The sequence below is a fragment of the Crocodylus porosus genome, unplaced genomic scaffold (assembly GCF_001723895.1).
Source record: "Crocodylus porosus isolate Cpor-Errol unplaced genomic scaffold, CroPor_comp1, whole genome shotgun sequence".
In the NCBI taxonomy this organism is placed as follows: domain Eukaryota; kingdom Metazoa; phylum Chordata; order Crocodylia; family Crocodylidae; genus Crocodylus; species Crocodylus porosus.
The window spans coordinates 11,574,731-11,589,791 of record NW_017728918.1 but is presented as its reverse complement, the minus strand read 5'-3'; the positions used below and the strand labels follow the sequence as shown (position 1 = coordinate 11,589,791).

General features: G+C 53.9%; 1 protein-coding gene across 1 annotated transcript in view; it reads left to right on the top strand.

Annotated features, from left to right (window-relative positions):
* The window catches only part of IFT172 (intraflagellar transport 172), a 47,639-nt gene that overhangs the window by 2,794 nt on the left and 29,784 nt on the right, over nt 1-15,061 (top strand). The window contains exons 3-10 of the mRNA XM_019537296.1: nt 2,218-2,257; nt 5,675-5,740; nt 6,167-6,246; nt 7,603-7,690; nt 8,551-8,765; nt 8,851-8,974; nt 10,638-10,733; nt 12,750-12,911. Coding sequence (XP_019392841.1) covers nt 2,218-2,257; nt 5,675-5,740; nt 6,167-6,246; nt 7,603-7,690; nt 8,551-8,765; nt 8,851-8,974; nt 10,638-10,733; nt 12,750-12,911 — 871 coding nt within the window. The remainder of the gene's footprint in view (nt 1-2,217; nt 2,258-5,674; nt 5,741-6,166; nt 6,247-7,602; nt 7,691-8,550; nt 8,766-8,850; nt 8,975-10,637; nt 10,734-12,749; nt 12,912-15,061) is intronic.

Here is a 15,061-nt window from a genome sequence, read left to right as displayed (position 1 = left end):
CTGATGAAGATGTTGAACAGTGCGGGCCTGAGGACCGAGCCCTGGGGGACACCACTACCCACATCCCTCCAGGTCGAAAATGACCGGTCCACCACCACTCTCAGGGTGTGGCCCTCCTACCAGTTGGCGACCCATTTGACTGTGTAGGTGTCGACACCACAGTCCCCCAGTTTCTTAATGAGAATGGGGTGAGAGACAGTGTTGAAGACCTTCCAAAAGTCCAGAAAGACTACGTCCACTGCTACCTCTGCATCTAAGGATTTGGTGACCTTGTTGTAGAAAGCCACCAGGTTGGGCTGACAGGACCTGCTGCTAATGAAACTGTGTTGGTTGCCCCTAAGCATAATCTTCACCCCCACCCCCCGGCCCCTCATGGACATGTGCCAAAATAATTCTCTCAAAAAGCTTTCCCAGGATCGAGGTAAGACTAACTGGCCTAAAGTTTCCCAGGTCCTCTTTTCTCCCCTTTTAGAAGATGGGAACCACATTGGCCCTCTTCCAGTCCTCTGGCACCACACCAGAGCACCATGAGTGCTCGTTAGCTGTGATTGTGTGCCATAGCTGATCGGTTCCCCCATTTTAGAGAGCGTTCCAGGTGTCAGTAGGCAGAAGCTGGTTGATTTTGGGGAAACACTGGAAAAAGAGAGGACAAAGTTGGGCGACACATGGAGTTTTTGCCATCAGTTGAGTACAGCCATACCTTCAAGAGCCTTTGCAGGTTAAGGAACTGGGCAGAAGCACCCTTTAATGCTTCCAGCATAACAGCAGTCCTCCTTGCTCCTGTTCATCTTCCCACGGATTTTAACATACTGATCCCCTCAGTGGCTGATGTCCCAGACAGAGGGAAGAGAAGTGCTTGCAGTAGGGAAATCGGGGGAGACAGCTCCTGTCACGTGTAGAAGAACAGGGGGGTCTGATTTAGGAAGGTTGGGATGCAGTCAGGCCCCCTTGTACAGGGGAATTGTAGACTCTGGCATAAAGAGAATGGGTCCCACAGAGCCTGCAGTGGGAGTTGGGGTGAGGGTTACCATGACTCCGTGAGGCGGGGGGATAGTAAACAGAATTGCAGGGGAGAATACAGAGAAGTTGGAAGCCCCTGATGTGTGCAGTAGGCTGAGCTCACAGAAGAAGGCTCTGCCAAAGCACCATTCAGGTTACAAACTGAAGCACTCAGAAGTTTACCAGAGTTGCAGTAACTAAGGCTGCCACCACTCCCCTGCTGCCTGGGGGGCTCCCCAAGTCAGTGGGGAGCCCCCCAGGCTGTTTGACGTGGCCCTGCACACTGGTCCAGCACGTGAGGTCAGTCCAGAACTCCAGGGGTCTGTCCACAGCCAGACCCCGTGCACAGGGTTGAGCTGGCACATGGCATTGGGTGCTATGTCAACAGACTGACTCCCTGTGCAGGATCTGTCTTCTTGACCAGCCAGTCCCACTTCTCTTACCCTTCATTCCAATGATCCAGTCTGCTCTTCTCTCCCTGTGGTCGATCCTTTGTCCCCTCTGCATTCATCTCCACCTCCTCCATGCCTGGTGACAGCAGTGTCGGTAAGAGTGCAGGAAAAATAGGTTCCCTGCTCTCCAGCTTGCTCTTATCATGGCCAAAGGAGCTATTACACAGTATATGCAAGCTTGTCCCTGGGGCAGAGGAGGCATGCTCAGTTGCTCTGTGGCAGTTGTGCCATGCAGTCTAGTAACTACCAGCAGAAGGGAAGGGAAGAAGCCCACTCAGCGGTTCTGTGGTGCTGGTGTACATGCATCCTGTTCATGTGCGGAGCTGTGAGAGGACAGTTGGTCTCCTTTAGGTGCTGAGAGAAGATCATGTCTGTTTGCTAAGGGAGGAATCCTTGGGGGCTGCAGCAGCTAAAATACAAAATGTCTCCTGGGCACCTGCAAGCTGCAGTATTGCAGGGATGGTCAAAGTCTGGGCCTTGGCCCAAAGGACTCTTCTCTCCCTAATCTCAAGTCCCTTTGCCATGGGCCTAGGCTTGTTCAGGGTGAGAGTTAAGAGAACTCTTTACCAAGCAAACAGTTGGGTTTTTCCCAAGCAGTTCAGCCCAAGGCAGGGCCCCAGCACGTGGCACTTTAGCCAAGTGGTTGGAGCTGGGTACAGCTATTAGCAACCAAGCAGGGCTTTGCAAAAGGGAGCATAGGGGAGCCCTGAGAACAGGATCCCCATTAGCCCTGCCAGTCACTGTTCAGGTGTTTATCTTTTTACAGGGGGGATAAGAAGGTGATCTGCAACAAGTTCATTCAGACGGTAAGACCCAGTCTCTTCCTCAAGTCTCTCATGCTTGGGAGTGGGCAGAGCCATGCTGGCTTTGAGTCTTCCCTCTAGTTGGAAATCTGAGCTGTGTTGCAGGCCTGTTGGAATTCAAATGCCCCAATTAGTAACACAGCTAAACCCTTTGCTAAATCCAGAGGCCAGTGGTGGTTGTACAGTCACTTTAAAAGCTCTAAAATACTAGAACAAAATACTGCATGTCTGTCTGATCGCAGTGTTCCGGCACTCAGTAGTGACGACACTGACACAGTAGTTAGTTATAAACGTTTAATCAGAGTTCTTGCAGCTGGGCTAGTGAGGCAGATTCCAGCTGTCCTGCACTGGCCGGCTCCAGCAGATCCACTGACATCAGCAAAGAGCCCCTTCCTCTTGCTCCATTTTATCTCCTTAAATTTCGGATTACAACCCTGCTGGGAATTTCACCCAGACTTACTTTGTGATTCCCAGTACATCATCATCTCTCTGTCTGTTTCTTCCTGGTGGGCTTCCTCCTGGACCTGCAGAGCCAAACTCCTAGACTCCTCCTGGGCTACCGTTCTCCTTGCCCTCTCTTACCTTTTCTCTTAAGTTGGCACATCTGTGGCTTATCACTTCATCTTGCCAATATTAGCATTGATCTGTGTGTGTATATTTGTCTCTGCTTAAACTTTGGTTTCCAGGAAGACAGGCATGTACCTCATTCAAAAACCTTATGTGGTCCTACTACTGGCAAGTATCCTCCACTCCATACTTTTCAGCCTGGGGCTTCCGGTACTTCCAAATCCTTTAGCTGGCATCCTACGTGCAGCCCCTAGGTGAAGTTTGCCAGCAGCACTCAAGGGAGTGATGTGAGAACTGCATCCAGCTGCCCAGCCCGAAGAGCTAGGCCTTATTTTATAGCTGGGTCAGTTGACCTCAGTATGAATCTGGAGCAGAGCTCATCTCCTTTGGAGCTGCATCATGGCTCTGGGGCCACTGTGTCACTTGTCCCTGGTGTTGGGGTTAGTTTTTTGGGTACTGGTTTGCCAATGGCAAGGCCAGAAGGGGCACGGATTGTGTCGTCTGACCTCCTGTATAATGCAGGCCATGCGACTTCCCTGAGCTCATTCCTGTTGATCTGGAGATCTTCAGGTCAAAATTGTCCTGATTTTTAAATTGCCGGTGACAGAGAGGTCACCACTGCCCTTGGTCAGGTGTTCCAACAGTCAGCAAGTGCTTTTGAAAACTGTCAGGTTTCTTGTCTGCCCATATAGGTGGAAACTTCCAGCTGTTTTTCTGCTGGCTTGAAGAGTTTCCTGGTACTGGCGACCTTGTGAGGCCCTCCCCTCGGGCTGGGGAGATTTCTCTGGATGCTACACTGTCTTTCTGGGTGCTGCATCCAGTCAATTCCAAAGCTTCAGGGGATACTGTGGGCCCTAGCAGGCGCAACCAATTGATTCTGGGAAGTCAGAACGGGAAGGGGGACTCAGAGCCTTGCTGTCTCTTTGGCAGAGTCACTGCTTCAGATGCCCCTGCTCTTGTCCATGGATGAAAGAACTGGCAGTGATGGGGATTCTGCTGCCTCCAGGTGTCTGTTCCAGCACTTAGCCTCTTCGTAGTGAGGAGATTCTTCCTCGTGCCTCACTTACCTCCCATGGGCAAGTGAAGCCCATTACTTCTTGCCTGATTCCCAAGGGAACCAGAGCAATCAATTGCCATCCTCTTTATAAGAACCCATTCTGTATTTGAAGGCTGTTATCATCCCCCCATGACCACCACCCCTGCCCCCCAGTAAGCTTCTCTCCTCCAGACTAAATCATCCCAATTCTTTTGACTTTCCCTCATATATCCTGCTTCCCAGATGTCTACTTATTTTTGTTGCTCACCTCTGGACTTCTCCAGAGTGTTCACATCTCTGTTGAAGGGCGCTGCCCAACAGTGGATGCAGGACCACAGTGATATTTCCCATGACTTACTTGTTACACTTTGATATATTTCAATATACAATTAGCTTTTCCCTGCAGTCCTGCAACCTGGCCTGTCATTCTTTAGCCTGAGTATATAAATATGTTCATTTCATCTAAGGGCAGTGCTTTGCACTTGTCCTTATAGAATTTTCTCCTCTATTTCAGATCATTTTTCCAATTTATCATAGAGAATTTTGGAACACATTGTGTTCTGTAAAGTATTGGCTGCCCACCCCCCAGCTCAGTGTCACTGTTCCCTCCCCCAAGTCATTAGTGAAGGTACTGAACAGCTGTGGAACCAGGACAGACCCCTGGGGAGTCCCGCTTGATACCTCCTCCCACCTTACCTCTGAGCTGCTGACGGTGACTCTGAGCACAATTATCCAACCAAGTATGCCCTCACTCTGCAGTAATTTCATCTAGACCTCATTTCCTTACCTTGCTTACAAGGATATTTTGGGGTACAGTGTCAAGGTCTTACAGAAGTCCAGCTGTATCGCACCCGTTGCTTCCCCTGTCCCTTGCACAAGGACCAGTGCCATTGGCCTAGAAGGAGGTTTGCTTGATTAGGCATGATTTGCCATTGGCCAACCTTGCTGGCTGTTACTTATTGTTTCCTTCCCCTCTGGGGTCTTCTAAATGGATTGAAAGAGACTGAACTCCTGGAGTCTGTAGCTGTAAAACCTGCTTTCTAGAACTTAATCTCTCTCTTCTGACCCTGCTCTGCTTTTTTTCGTTATCCTTTTTGAACTTGGGCTCCCAAACTGTGTGCAATATTTCAGTATCTGTAGCACCAGGAACAGATACGGGCATAGTATCATCTCCACACTTCTACTTGCTGTTTTTCTGTATAGATATCCAGGGGCTGCATTTGGAGCATGTGATTAGCTGATCATCTACCCCATGCTGTTTTCTGAGAGCCACTGCTTCCTGAGGTAGTCTGCAGCCTGTGCATAGCTGGCATTCCTTGTCCCTCAGTGCAGGAATTTGTATTTTTGCATGAGCCCAGCTAACAAGTTCTTGCTGTATACGTGTCCTCTGCAGCCTCTGGGGCATTCTTATCACTGACAGCTGAACAGCATAGGGCCCAGAACCGACCCTGGTGGGACACCAGCAAAGGCACCTGTTTTGTGGTGGTTTGTAAAAAAGCCCTGCTGATATCGGGTCCCAGTGTGCTAGGTGCAATACTGTGCCTTATGAGAGTCCTCCCCTGTCCCAAAGAGGAGGTCTAGGTAACCCTTCTCTTTGGCTGCCCAACCCACCTTCCTCCACACTGTCCCACTGGCAGGTCCAGCTCAGCTGTGCTGTGAAGGTGCTGGTCTCGCACCTTTTTGGGACACTGGGTGCCATCCTGCTGTTAGCAGCCCCGGGCTCCACCATAACTGTGTCTGGTGTGAGGGGCAGCTGGGTGGGAGACTCTTCAGCATGGGTGGAGCTCTTACCTCTCCTTGCACCTCTTCTCCAACAGAGTGCAGTGACCTGCCTGCTGTGGCCAGCGGAGAACATCATTGTCTTTGGACTTGCCGAGGGGAAGGTAGAGACCGCTGGCCTGCCTAACTCTGGGTCATCATCATAACACTGCCTTTCCTTGCGTCTTACCTGGCTAGGGCTGCTGGTGCTTGGGCTGCAGGATCATGGTGCTACCCTGCTGGGCCCAGCACACCACCCTGCAGGGAAGAAGTTATCCTGGCGCCTGGCTTCCCTGGCACCAGTCCCCAGGGGTGTCTGTTAGGAGCCTCCACAGAGCTCTGAGGCGACTGGAGCAGTGCTGCAGAGTGAGTCCCTTGGCAGCTCCTGCCCCTGTCCCTCCAGCCCCCTCAACCCTTCCCCCCCGAGAGCCTTGAGTGCAGGGTTGTTTCTAACAGATCTCTTTGACCTGAGGCTGCCTTGAGGGGAGGCTCCCTTGCGCTTCTCCCTGGAAGGACAGAGCCTGCGCCAGCCATTGTCCTTCTCCCTGCAGGTTCGCTTAGCAAACACAAAGACCAACAAGTCCTCCACCATCTACGGGACAGAGTCCTACGTGGTCTCACTAACCTCCAAGTAAGTACGGCATGCCCCAGGCTCCTGCTGCCCCACCTGAGGCACCTCACCCAGCTGCTGGGCCAGAAGAGGTGTCTGGTGCTGGGGGAGCTGCAGGGCAGGAGCTGCTTTATAGGTGCTGCTATAGGGAAATGTGAGCTGAGAAGCTGTCCCTTTGTGAGGCTCTCTGGACTCTCCATGCTTTACCAGTAAAGCGATGTCACTTTATTGGGGCACAGGTGCCCTTCCCTGCTGGTCTGTACTTTCCCCATCTCCAGAGGCCAACTTGTCTGCATGGCCCTTATAGGGACTGCATGGCAGCTCTGTGGGGCAGAGCCAGGCCTTCTGGGCCTGTGCTCAATTCCTGGCATGGCATGGTTACTAGAGGATTGAGAGATTACTCGGGGGAGACCAAGGGCTCCTCCTGGCTGCCTGGGGCTTGGCAAGGAATTTGGGGACATGCATGTTGCTGGGGCTGTGGGACAGCCTGTCCTTGTGTTTCATGGCAGCAGTTACCCAAATCCTTGGATCAGGGAGCCAGGGGGTGTTGAGAGAGAGAAGACCCCAGAAGCAGGAGTTTCCCCTGCACTCTTATAGGTTTATTCAGCAGATAGCACACACCCTTATGCTAAGAAATGTGCTAGTTACCTTGCTCCCTGGGGTCTTGTTCCCTGTCCTGTTCCTCAAACAGTCCAGGGGTTTTGTTTTTGTTTTGTTTTTGTTTTTTTTTTTTGGGGGGGGGGTTAAGGGCTGTAATCCAGCAGTAACGACCCTTTGTTCTCAAAACTTTTATTCCTTTTGTTACTTGCATATTCGTGATTCCTGCTGTTGTTTTTACTACTACTAGCTCAGAGGTTTTCAACCTTTTTTGGTTGGTGTACCCCCAGCAGCCAGTTGAGAAGCTGGGGGTCCCCCCCAGTGGCTGATCAGCAAGTGGTGGCGGGGGGTCCTTGGCAGCTGATTGAGTGGTGTGGGGGGAGGACCAAACACAGTGGTGAAATCAGAAACGCCAGCAGCAAAACTGGAAGTGCCCCCACTTCTCCATGCTGTTGACTCATACCCCCTGGGGTCTTCCCAAGTATCCCTAGGGGTACACGTACCCTTGGTTGACAACCCCCATACTAGCTATTTACAGGCTGTTTGTGTGATTGATGTCTCTCTACTGGGTATTTTTTTAAAGCCTTGTATACATAAACGCACCCAGACTTGCATACTTTTCTTATTGCAGTTTCTCTCCCTTTGTACATCCCCCTCATGCTGTCCTTGACACTGTTGATCCTTTGACAAAGTTTGCCGCTGCTAGATAGTTGCCTTTTAGCAACTTGATTGCTGTGCAGTGCCTCACAGGAGTGGGCCTAATCATTGTTATGGTTCTAGTGTGTCAGGGAAGGGCATCCTGTCCGGCCACGCAGATGGGACCATCGTCCGCTATTTCTTTGATGATGAGGGCTCTGGCGAGTCCCAGGTACTGATGAGCTTTTCCTTCAAGGGAAGATGTCCTGTTCACACACCTCACCACCTCAGTCGCACCAGGCCTAGAAAACAGCTGGGGTCTGTGGATGGGCTGCTGGGTCAGGATGGGGGGATGGAGTGGCACTCTGCTTTCTCTAGGACATGGCACAGAGGAACCCCTGGTTGCTTTGGTTACTCCAAGTGCATGTGTGAGAGGTGCTACCTTATTCGTGGGAGAACTCAAGGCCACTGGCGTGCTGGGATCACTGTGGTGCCCAGAACGTGCTGAGCCAGTAGAGCCCTGGGCACAGTGTGTGAGAAGACCTGGGTGAGCACAGTAAGGTTGAGTGCTCCCCACTAGTGTGTGTTCCCGTATCAGTGCTGACACTTGGGAATGCTGCCATGGAGCGGTCCAGGAATACTCAGAAGCCCTGGCAGGGGGAGACCATGTGGGACCTCAGTACAGAGGGCACAGATGCTGCCACAGGGGTAAATGGGGCCAGTGCCTTCAGGGGAGGGCGATGTGAGATGTATGCAGAGCCATGGGCATTGGGGAGGGGGGTCTTAGGGACTGCCTGGAGCAAAGGCCATGGAAGGGGACACCTGAGGCTTGTGGGGAAGGAGAGCTCATGGTGGTGCAGTGTGCTTTGTCAGCAGCTTCAAATGAGTGTGACCTTCCCTTCACTCTGCAAGTTGTTGTCAGATGCCTGCCTCCCTGTGTCTGTGGCTGTCCTGTGCATGCTAGTGACAGCCAAGCAGGCTCTGGGAAATGCCCTTTTCAGACATGCACCGGGGACTCAGTCTCCAGGCATTAGTGAGCTGCGCAGGCCAGCAAGGCCAGAAGTTTCCATTATGTTACCTGGATTGCTGCAGGGCAAACTGGTGACGCACCCCTGCCCTCCATATGCCTTGGCCTGGGCATCCACCAGCATCGTGGCTGCCAGCTGTGACAAGAAGATCGTGGCCTATGGGAAGGAGGGCCACGTGATACAGACCTTTGACTACAGCCGAGATCCTGCAGAGAAGGAGTTCACTGTGGCTGCCACAAGCCCTGGGGGCCAATCTGTTGTCTTTGGCAGCTATGACAGGTACAGCTGAGCCTTTCCTCAGGGTGGCTTCCCCCACCTGCTGCTCCCCTATCTCTGGTCACTGCTCCCTCCCCTCTGCCCACAGGCTGCGGGTGCTAAACTGGAGCCCGCGCCGCAGTGCCTGGGAGGAAGCCAGGCCTAAAGAAATCGCCCACCTGTACACCATCACAGCCCTGGCCTGGAAGAAAGATGGGTCGCGGCTCTGTGCAGTGAGTATACAGGGATAGCTGCATGCGCCTTACCAAAGGTGCCCTGGAAGTGCTCTTGGCAGGGGTTGATCCTTGCCCAGAAGGCCCCCAGAAACGCACAGTGGGGCAGAAAGGACCCAAGAGATGCTGGCATATGGGAGGGCTGGGACTCAGCTGGAGTCCTAAAGTCAGAGAGTCCTGGCTAGAGGATCTTTCCCCTCCACTCGGGCTCAAACCAATGCTGCACTGGGGGCAGGAAGGGATTTTCCCCCCTGTCAGGCTGGTCTGGACTGGGGGGTTTTGCCTTCCTCTAGTGGCAGCACAGCCTCGGTCTGGGATCTCTGGAGTGTAAACACTTTGCAGCAGCAGGACATTGGTTGTGGCCCCCTGCTTTCCCAGGGCTAAGTGTGAGGGTAATGCCTGGGGCTGTGTCATGGGTGACTGTGTCATGTTGCTCAGAGGTTGGATATGAGATTTGTTTGGGCTGGTTTGAATAGGGCTGATCCTGCCCCAGGCAGGGGTTGGACTGGATGTGACCTCTGGAGCTCCCTGCCAGTCCCATGGCTCTAGGACCCAATGATTCAGGAGATGAGAAGCTGTTGGAGCCCAGGGTGGGTATGAGGAGCCATGAGGCTGGAATTGGCACAGGGGAAGGGACCAGCACAGTGCCAGCAGCAGAGCTCCTTTCTCACAGAAATAAAACAAGGGCTTCAACCTGCCCCCCTCCCCCCTGAGTGCACCCACAGGCTTCCCCTGGCATCCAGGACAGGACTGGGGAGGAACTGAGCAGTCTCTGGTTCTCTGGGATCAGAGCATGTCCCTGCCCCCATCCCTGTCCTCCTCCCAATACAGTGCCCCATGTGACCTCAGACTGCCAGAGCAGCACCCTGTGGGGTCCCTGCAATCTGATGCTGCTCTGAGCCTGCTCAGAAGAGGCTGCTCTGGAAAAAGGCACTCGTAAACTTTGTGCAAGACCCAGAAACAGCAGCCCAGGGCTAGCCTAGCCTAGTGGCTAGCCATGGGGCAGAAGGAGGGGCTGCCCGTACCTTAGCCCTGCAGCCTAGTAGTTAGGGCACTTGTCTACAGATTGTGAGACCCAGGGTCTGGGGCCCTCTCACCCATGCGCCCCCCTTGCAAAGGCAGTGCCAGCTCTTATAAGAGTTCCTCATTGACCCACACACCCCTTGGCTCAGTCTCCTCTGGCCCCACATCTCTGCCCCTCCTCTCTCACAGGAGGGGTGGAAGGTTCTTGTGGCCCTGCCTCATGTGTGACCTGGTGGTGATGGGCTTTGCCACATATGGAAGGCCTAGGTTCAAACCTTCTCTGGGAGATGGGTGGCCCAGACCCTGGGCCTCCTGCCCCAGGCAAGTGCTGTCATGGTGGGGCTGTTGGGCTGAAAGGTGGGAGGGCCTCTCCTGCAGTCTGTGACTTTCCTGAGCTCCATGCCTCTGCCAGCGTTGGGTGCAGCTTGCTCACCCAGCTCCCTTGCCTGACTAATGGGGCACCTGGACCTTGGACTTCCGTAGGTCTCCTCGCTGAGTCCAACCTGTGTCAGGGGAGTGCTTGTGCTGGGCATTGGAGCTGGCTGGCTGCAGACCTCTCCCCCTGCCATGAGAGGAGCTCAGAGTACTCTGCCTCTCCACTTAGCTCTTGCCTCTCCCATGTCCCATGTCTGCTTCTCAGGGCACGCTTTGTGGAGGGGTGGAACAGTTTGACTGCTGCCTCCGCCGAAGCATTTACAAGAACAAGTTTGAGATGACATACGTGGGACCAAGTCAGGTAAGAGTAGCTGGCACTGCCCCTGGGAGAGACTGGTGAAATTGCAAGTCCCCATCCACTGCTGCAGGTCAGCCCCTAGGTCCCTGCCCCAGACATGGGGCTGATCCTCTGCCTGGGCTCTGTTGCTGGGAGGCTCCCACTTCACCCAGGCTCAGTGAAGTGCACAGGGCTGGTTCACACGGCTTTCCCGGAATGGGGAAGGTGGCACTGGGTTTCACTGGGGCCCATCTCACCCCTCCAGCCTACATACAAACACTTGCACTGGCTTGGGGGCTAGTGAGCCTTGTGAAACACTGGGGGTCCACACTCACCCTGGTCCCACTCCTCACCTAGCACAGGCCCTCACATTTGGGAGAGATACCCATAGGTCACCACGACAGGTTCCCAGGGAGGGCAGTACACCCCCCACCCCTTGGGCTTGTCTCTAGCATCACGGAAAGCTTCGAGGCATATTTCATAGTGTCATAGTTAGTAGGGTCGGAAGGGACCTGAGCAGATCATCAAGTCTGACCCCCTGCCATGGCAGGAAAGAGTACTGGGGTCAAACAGCCCCAGCAATGTGATTGTCAAACCTTGTCTTAAAAGACCCCCAGGGTAGGAGCCAGCATCACTTCTCCTGGAAGTTGGTTCCAGATCCTAGCTGTCCTGACAGTGAAGTAGCACCTCCTGATGTCTAATCTGAATTTACCCTCTGCCAGCTTGTGACTCTTATTTCTAGTCATTCCTGGTAGTGCTCAGGGGAACAGGGACTCCCCCAATGCCTGCTGGTCCCCCCCCCAACCAGTTCGTAACAGTCCACTAGATCCCCCTTCAGCCTTCTCTTGTGGAGGCTGAACAGGTTCAGGTCCCGTAGCCTCTCCTCGTAGGGCTGTCCCCGATCATGCAAGTGGCCTCCTCTGGACCCTCTCCATGTTGTCCACATCCCTCTTGAAGTGCAGTGCCCAGAACTGGATGCAGTACTCCAGCTGTGGCCTGACCAGTGTCACACAGAGGGGGAGGATCACCTCCCTGGCCCTGCTCGAGATGCATCTGTGGATGCATGACAAGGTGCGGTTGGCCTTCCTGACCGTGTCCCCACACTGCCGGCCCATGTTCATCTTGGCATCAATAATGACTCCGAGATCCTTTTCTGCCTCTGCACTGATGAGAAGGGAGTTCCCCAGCCTGTAGGTATGGTGCTGGTTCTTCCTCCTAAGGTGCAGCACCTTGCACTTGTTGGTGTTGAATCCCATCCTGTTCTCATCCGCCCACCCCTGTAACCTGTCTAGGTCCAATTGTAGCCTATCCTACTGTCTAGCATGCCCACATCCCCCCCACATCTTCGTGTCATCAGCAAATTTGAACAGGGTGCTTTTTACCCTCTCATCCAAGTCGCTGATGAAGATGTTGGACAGTGTGGGCCTGAGAACTGAGCCCTGGGGGACCCCACTGCCTACATCCCTCCAGGTCGAAAATGACCCATCCACCACCACTCTCTGGGTACAGCCTTCCAACTAGTTGGCGACCCAATTGACTGTGTAGGTGTCAACACCACAGTCCCCGTTTTTTAATGAGAATGGGGTGAGAGACAGTGTTGAAGACCTTCCAAAAGTCCAAAAAGACTATGTCCACTGCTACCCCTGCATCTAAGGATTTGGTGACCTGGTTGTAGAAGGCCACCAGGTTGGTCAGACAGGACCTGCCTCTAATGAACCTGTGTTGGTTGCCCCTAACCGTAATCTCCCCCACCAGCCCCTCATGGACATGTGCCAAAATAATTCTCTCAAAAAGCTTACCCAGGATCGAGGTAAGACTAACTAATTTCTGAGAGATCTGAGTCTGGGGGAGAGTCTTCTGAGAGCTTGGTAGTATGACTCAGAGCTTGTAGTAGGGCTCCTCAGCCACAGCTCCCCTGTCAGCATGGCACTGTGTGCTCCAGGGCCCAGGTGGGCTCTGAGGCCTCTTCCTCCCTTATTCTGGGCCTGGGTGTCCTTCAGCCTGAGGCTGCTGTTCACCCTGCTGCCTGCTGTCTCCCAGGTCATTGTGAAGAACCTCTCCACAGGCACTCGGGTGGTGCTGAAGTCCTGCTACGGCTACGAGATCGAGGAGGTGAAGATCCTGGGGAAGGAGCGGTACCTTGTGGCCCACACCTCCGACACGTTGCTGCTGGGCGACCTTAGGTCCAACAAGCTCAGCGAGGTATGGGGCACCCAGTAGGAGCCTCTGGTTTCAGGCTGGCTCCCAGGCAGCTGCAGCTGGGAAGGGCCTGGTTGGGTGATAGCCGTGGGCTTGGAAGGAGGGGCTGGGCCTGCTGCTCAGTTTGGTGAAAAGCCAGAGCCCACAGACACAGTCACAGCTCCTCCAGTAATAGTTCTGCTCGTGGGTGCATCCAGGCCCATGCTCAGTTGCCTAGTCCTCAGGGTGGGGTCTGTGTCCCTGCAGACTGTGCAGTGGGACTGAGTCAGATGTGAGCAGCCAGCACTGCCTGCGGGAGAGGCTGACAGAGCTGTGAGTCCCCATGTACAGCTGCCTTCCCAGCCCCAGGCTCCTGCCCCAGATGGGCTGATCTTCTGTCACCGGGAGGCTCCCACCTCACCCTGTCCCAGGGAAGTGAGTGGGGTTTGCTCACGAGGCTCCCCTGGTGGCTATGGGTTCATAGATTCATAGATGTAGGGTCAGAAGGGACCTTGTAGATCTTCTAGTCCGACCCCCTGCCCTGGGCAGGAGAGAAAACTGGGCTCAAATGACCCCAGCCAGGTAAACTTTGAGCCTCCTTTTAAAGGCCCCCGGGGTAAGAGCCATCACCATCTTGCCTTGGAAGTTGGTACTAGATCCTAGCCATCCTGACTGTGAAGTAGTGCTGTGGCAGGCCAGTAGGGGGCGCTCCTGCATTGAGCCGCCCACCTCCCTGCGCCAGACCACCTTCCAGGCCCAGAGCGCCTCCCTGGAGCGCCTCATGTCCAGCCGACCCCCTTCCTGGAGCGCACTCGCTAGCCTGGGGGTAATGTAGCTGCCACCACCCCAAGAAGGGACTCTCTCGGCCCTGTGTCTTTGGGGGAACACAGGCCTAATGGTCCTATGGGTACTCGACCCAGTACAGGCACTTGGGGCACTTCCCCAAGTCAAAGGTCAAAAAGGAAAGTCTCCCTTAGTCTGCAGACCTAAGGGGCCTCTTGGGCATAATTTAGACCCACCCCTCAATAAGTCTCCTACACCAGTCACAAAGGAGAACTTTATTGATTACAGGGGTACGGTGAAAATAGGGTACAAGATTGAGCTATATCACAGAAATCCCATAGAGCAAAACAGTCTCGCTGAGGTAGCCTTTTGATCACACATCTGAGTCACTGCCAGCTAGATATCTAACCAGATCTCGAGTAGCTTACTCGCAAGCATCGTCCAGAGGCTGCTGCAGATTCCCTGTGGAGGCAGGCCGTTCCTAGCTCATGAGTTATGGGGGAGAGAGCCAGTTTCAGATGGTCAAGCTCCTCTCTAAGTCCGAGTCCCTGCATAGCTGCTGCCCCCTCCTCCTGGGCAGTTTTAACTTATATAGCCCCTGTGACCTCATTCACCTGGTCCAGTGGAGGCCAGCTCCAGTTGGCTGTCAGCCAACCAATTTGAAATACATCACTAGTTGCTTGGCAGACTCTAGCCCACCAGGTAGAAGCCCCTCACCCAGGTAGCTGATACCAGTCACGTAGGCAGAGGGAGCAGGTTCCCCTGCTTCAGGACTGTAGCCAGCTCAGGTTACCTAAAGAGATAGGGTAAAGGTGCGTCTCCTCTGCTGGGCCTGTACTAATCAAATTGTCACCGAGCAGAGATTTTGGGGAGAAACAAAGGTGGCTTCCTGCCACAAGCGCCTCCTGATGTCTAGTCTAAACCTACTCTCTAGTAACTTATGGCTATTATTCCTTGTTACTCCGGGAGGCGCTCAGGGGAACAAGGTCTCTCCCAATCCCCACTGGTCCCCCTAGTAAGTTTATAGACGGCCACCACGTCCCCCCTTAGCCTTCTTTTGCGAAGGCTGAACAGGTTAAGGTCCTGTAGCCTGTCCTCGTAGAGTCTGCCCTGCTGTCCCTGGATCATGCGAGTGGCCTACTCTGGACCCTCTCCATGTTGTCCGCATCCCTCCTGAAGTGCAGCGCCCAGAACTGGACGCAGTACTCCAGCTGCGGCCTGATCAGTGTTGCATAGAGGGGGAGGATCACTTCCTTGGACCTGCTTGTGATGCATCTGTGGATGCATGACAAGGTATCGTTAGCCTTACTGACTGTGCCCTCACATAGATTTCATAGACATCAGGGCTGGAAAGGACCTCGGGAGATCATCGAGTCCAGCCCCCTGCCCAA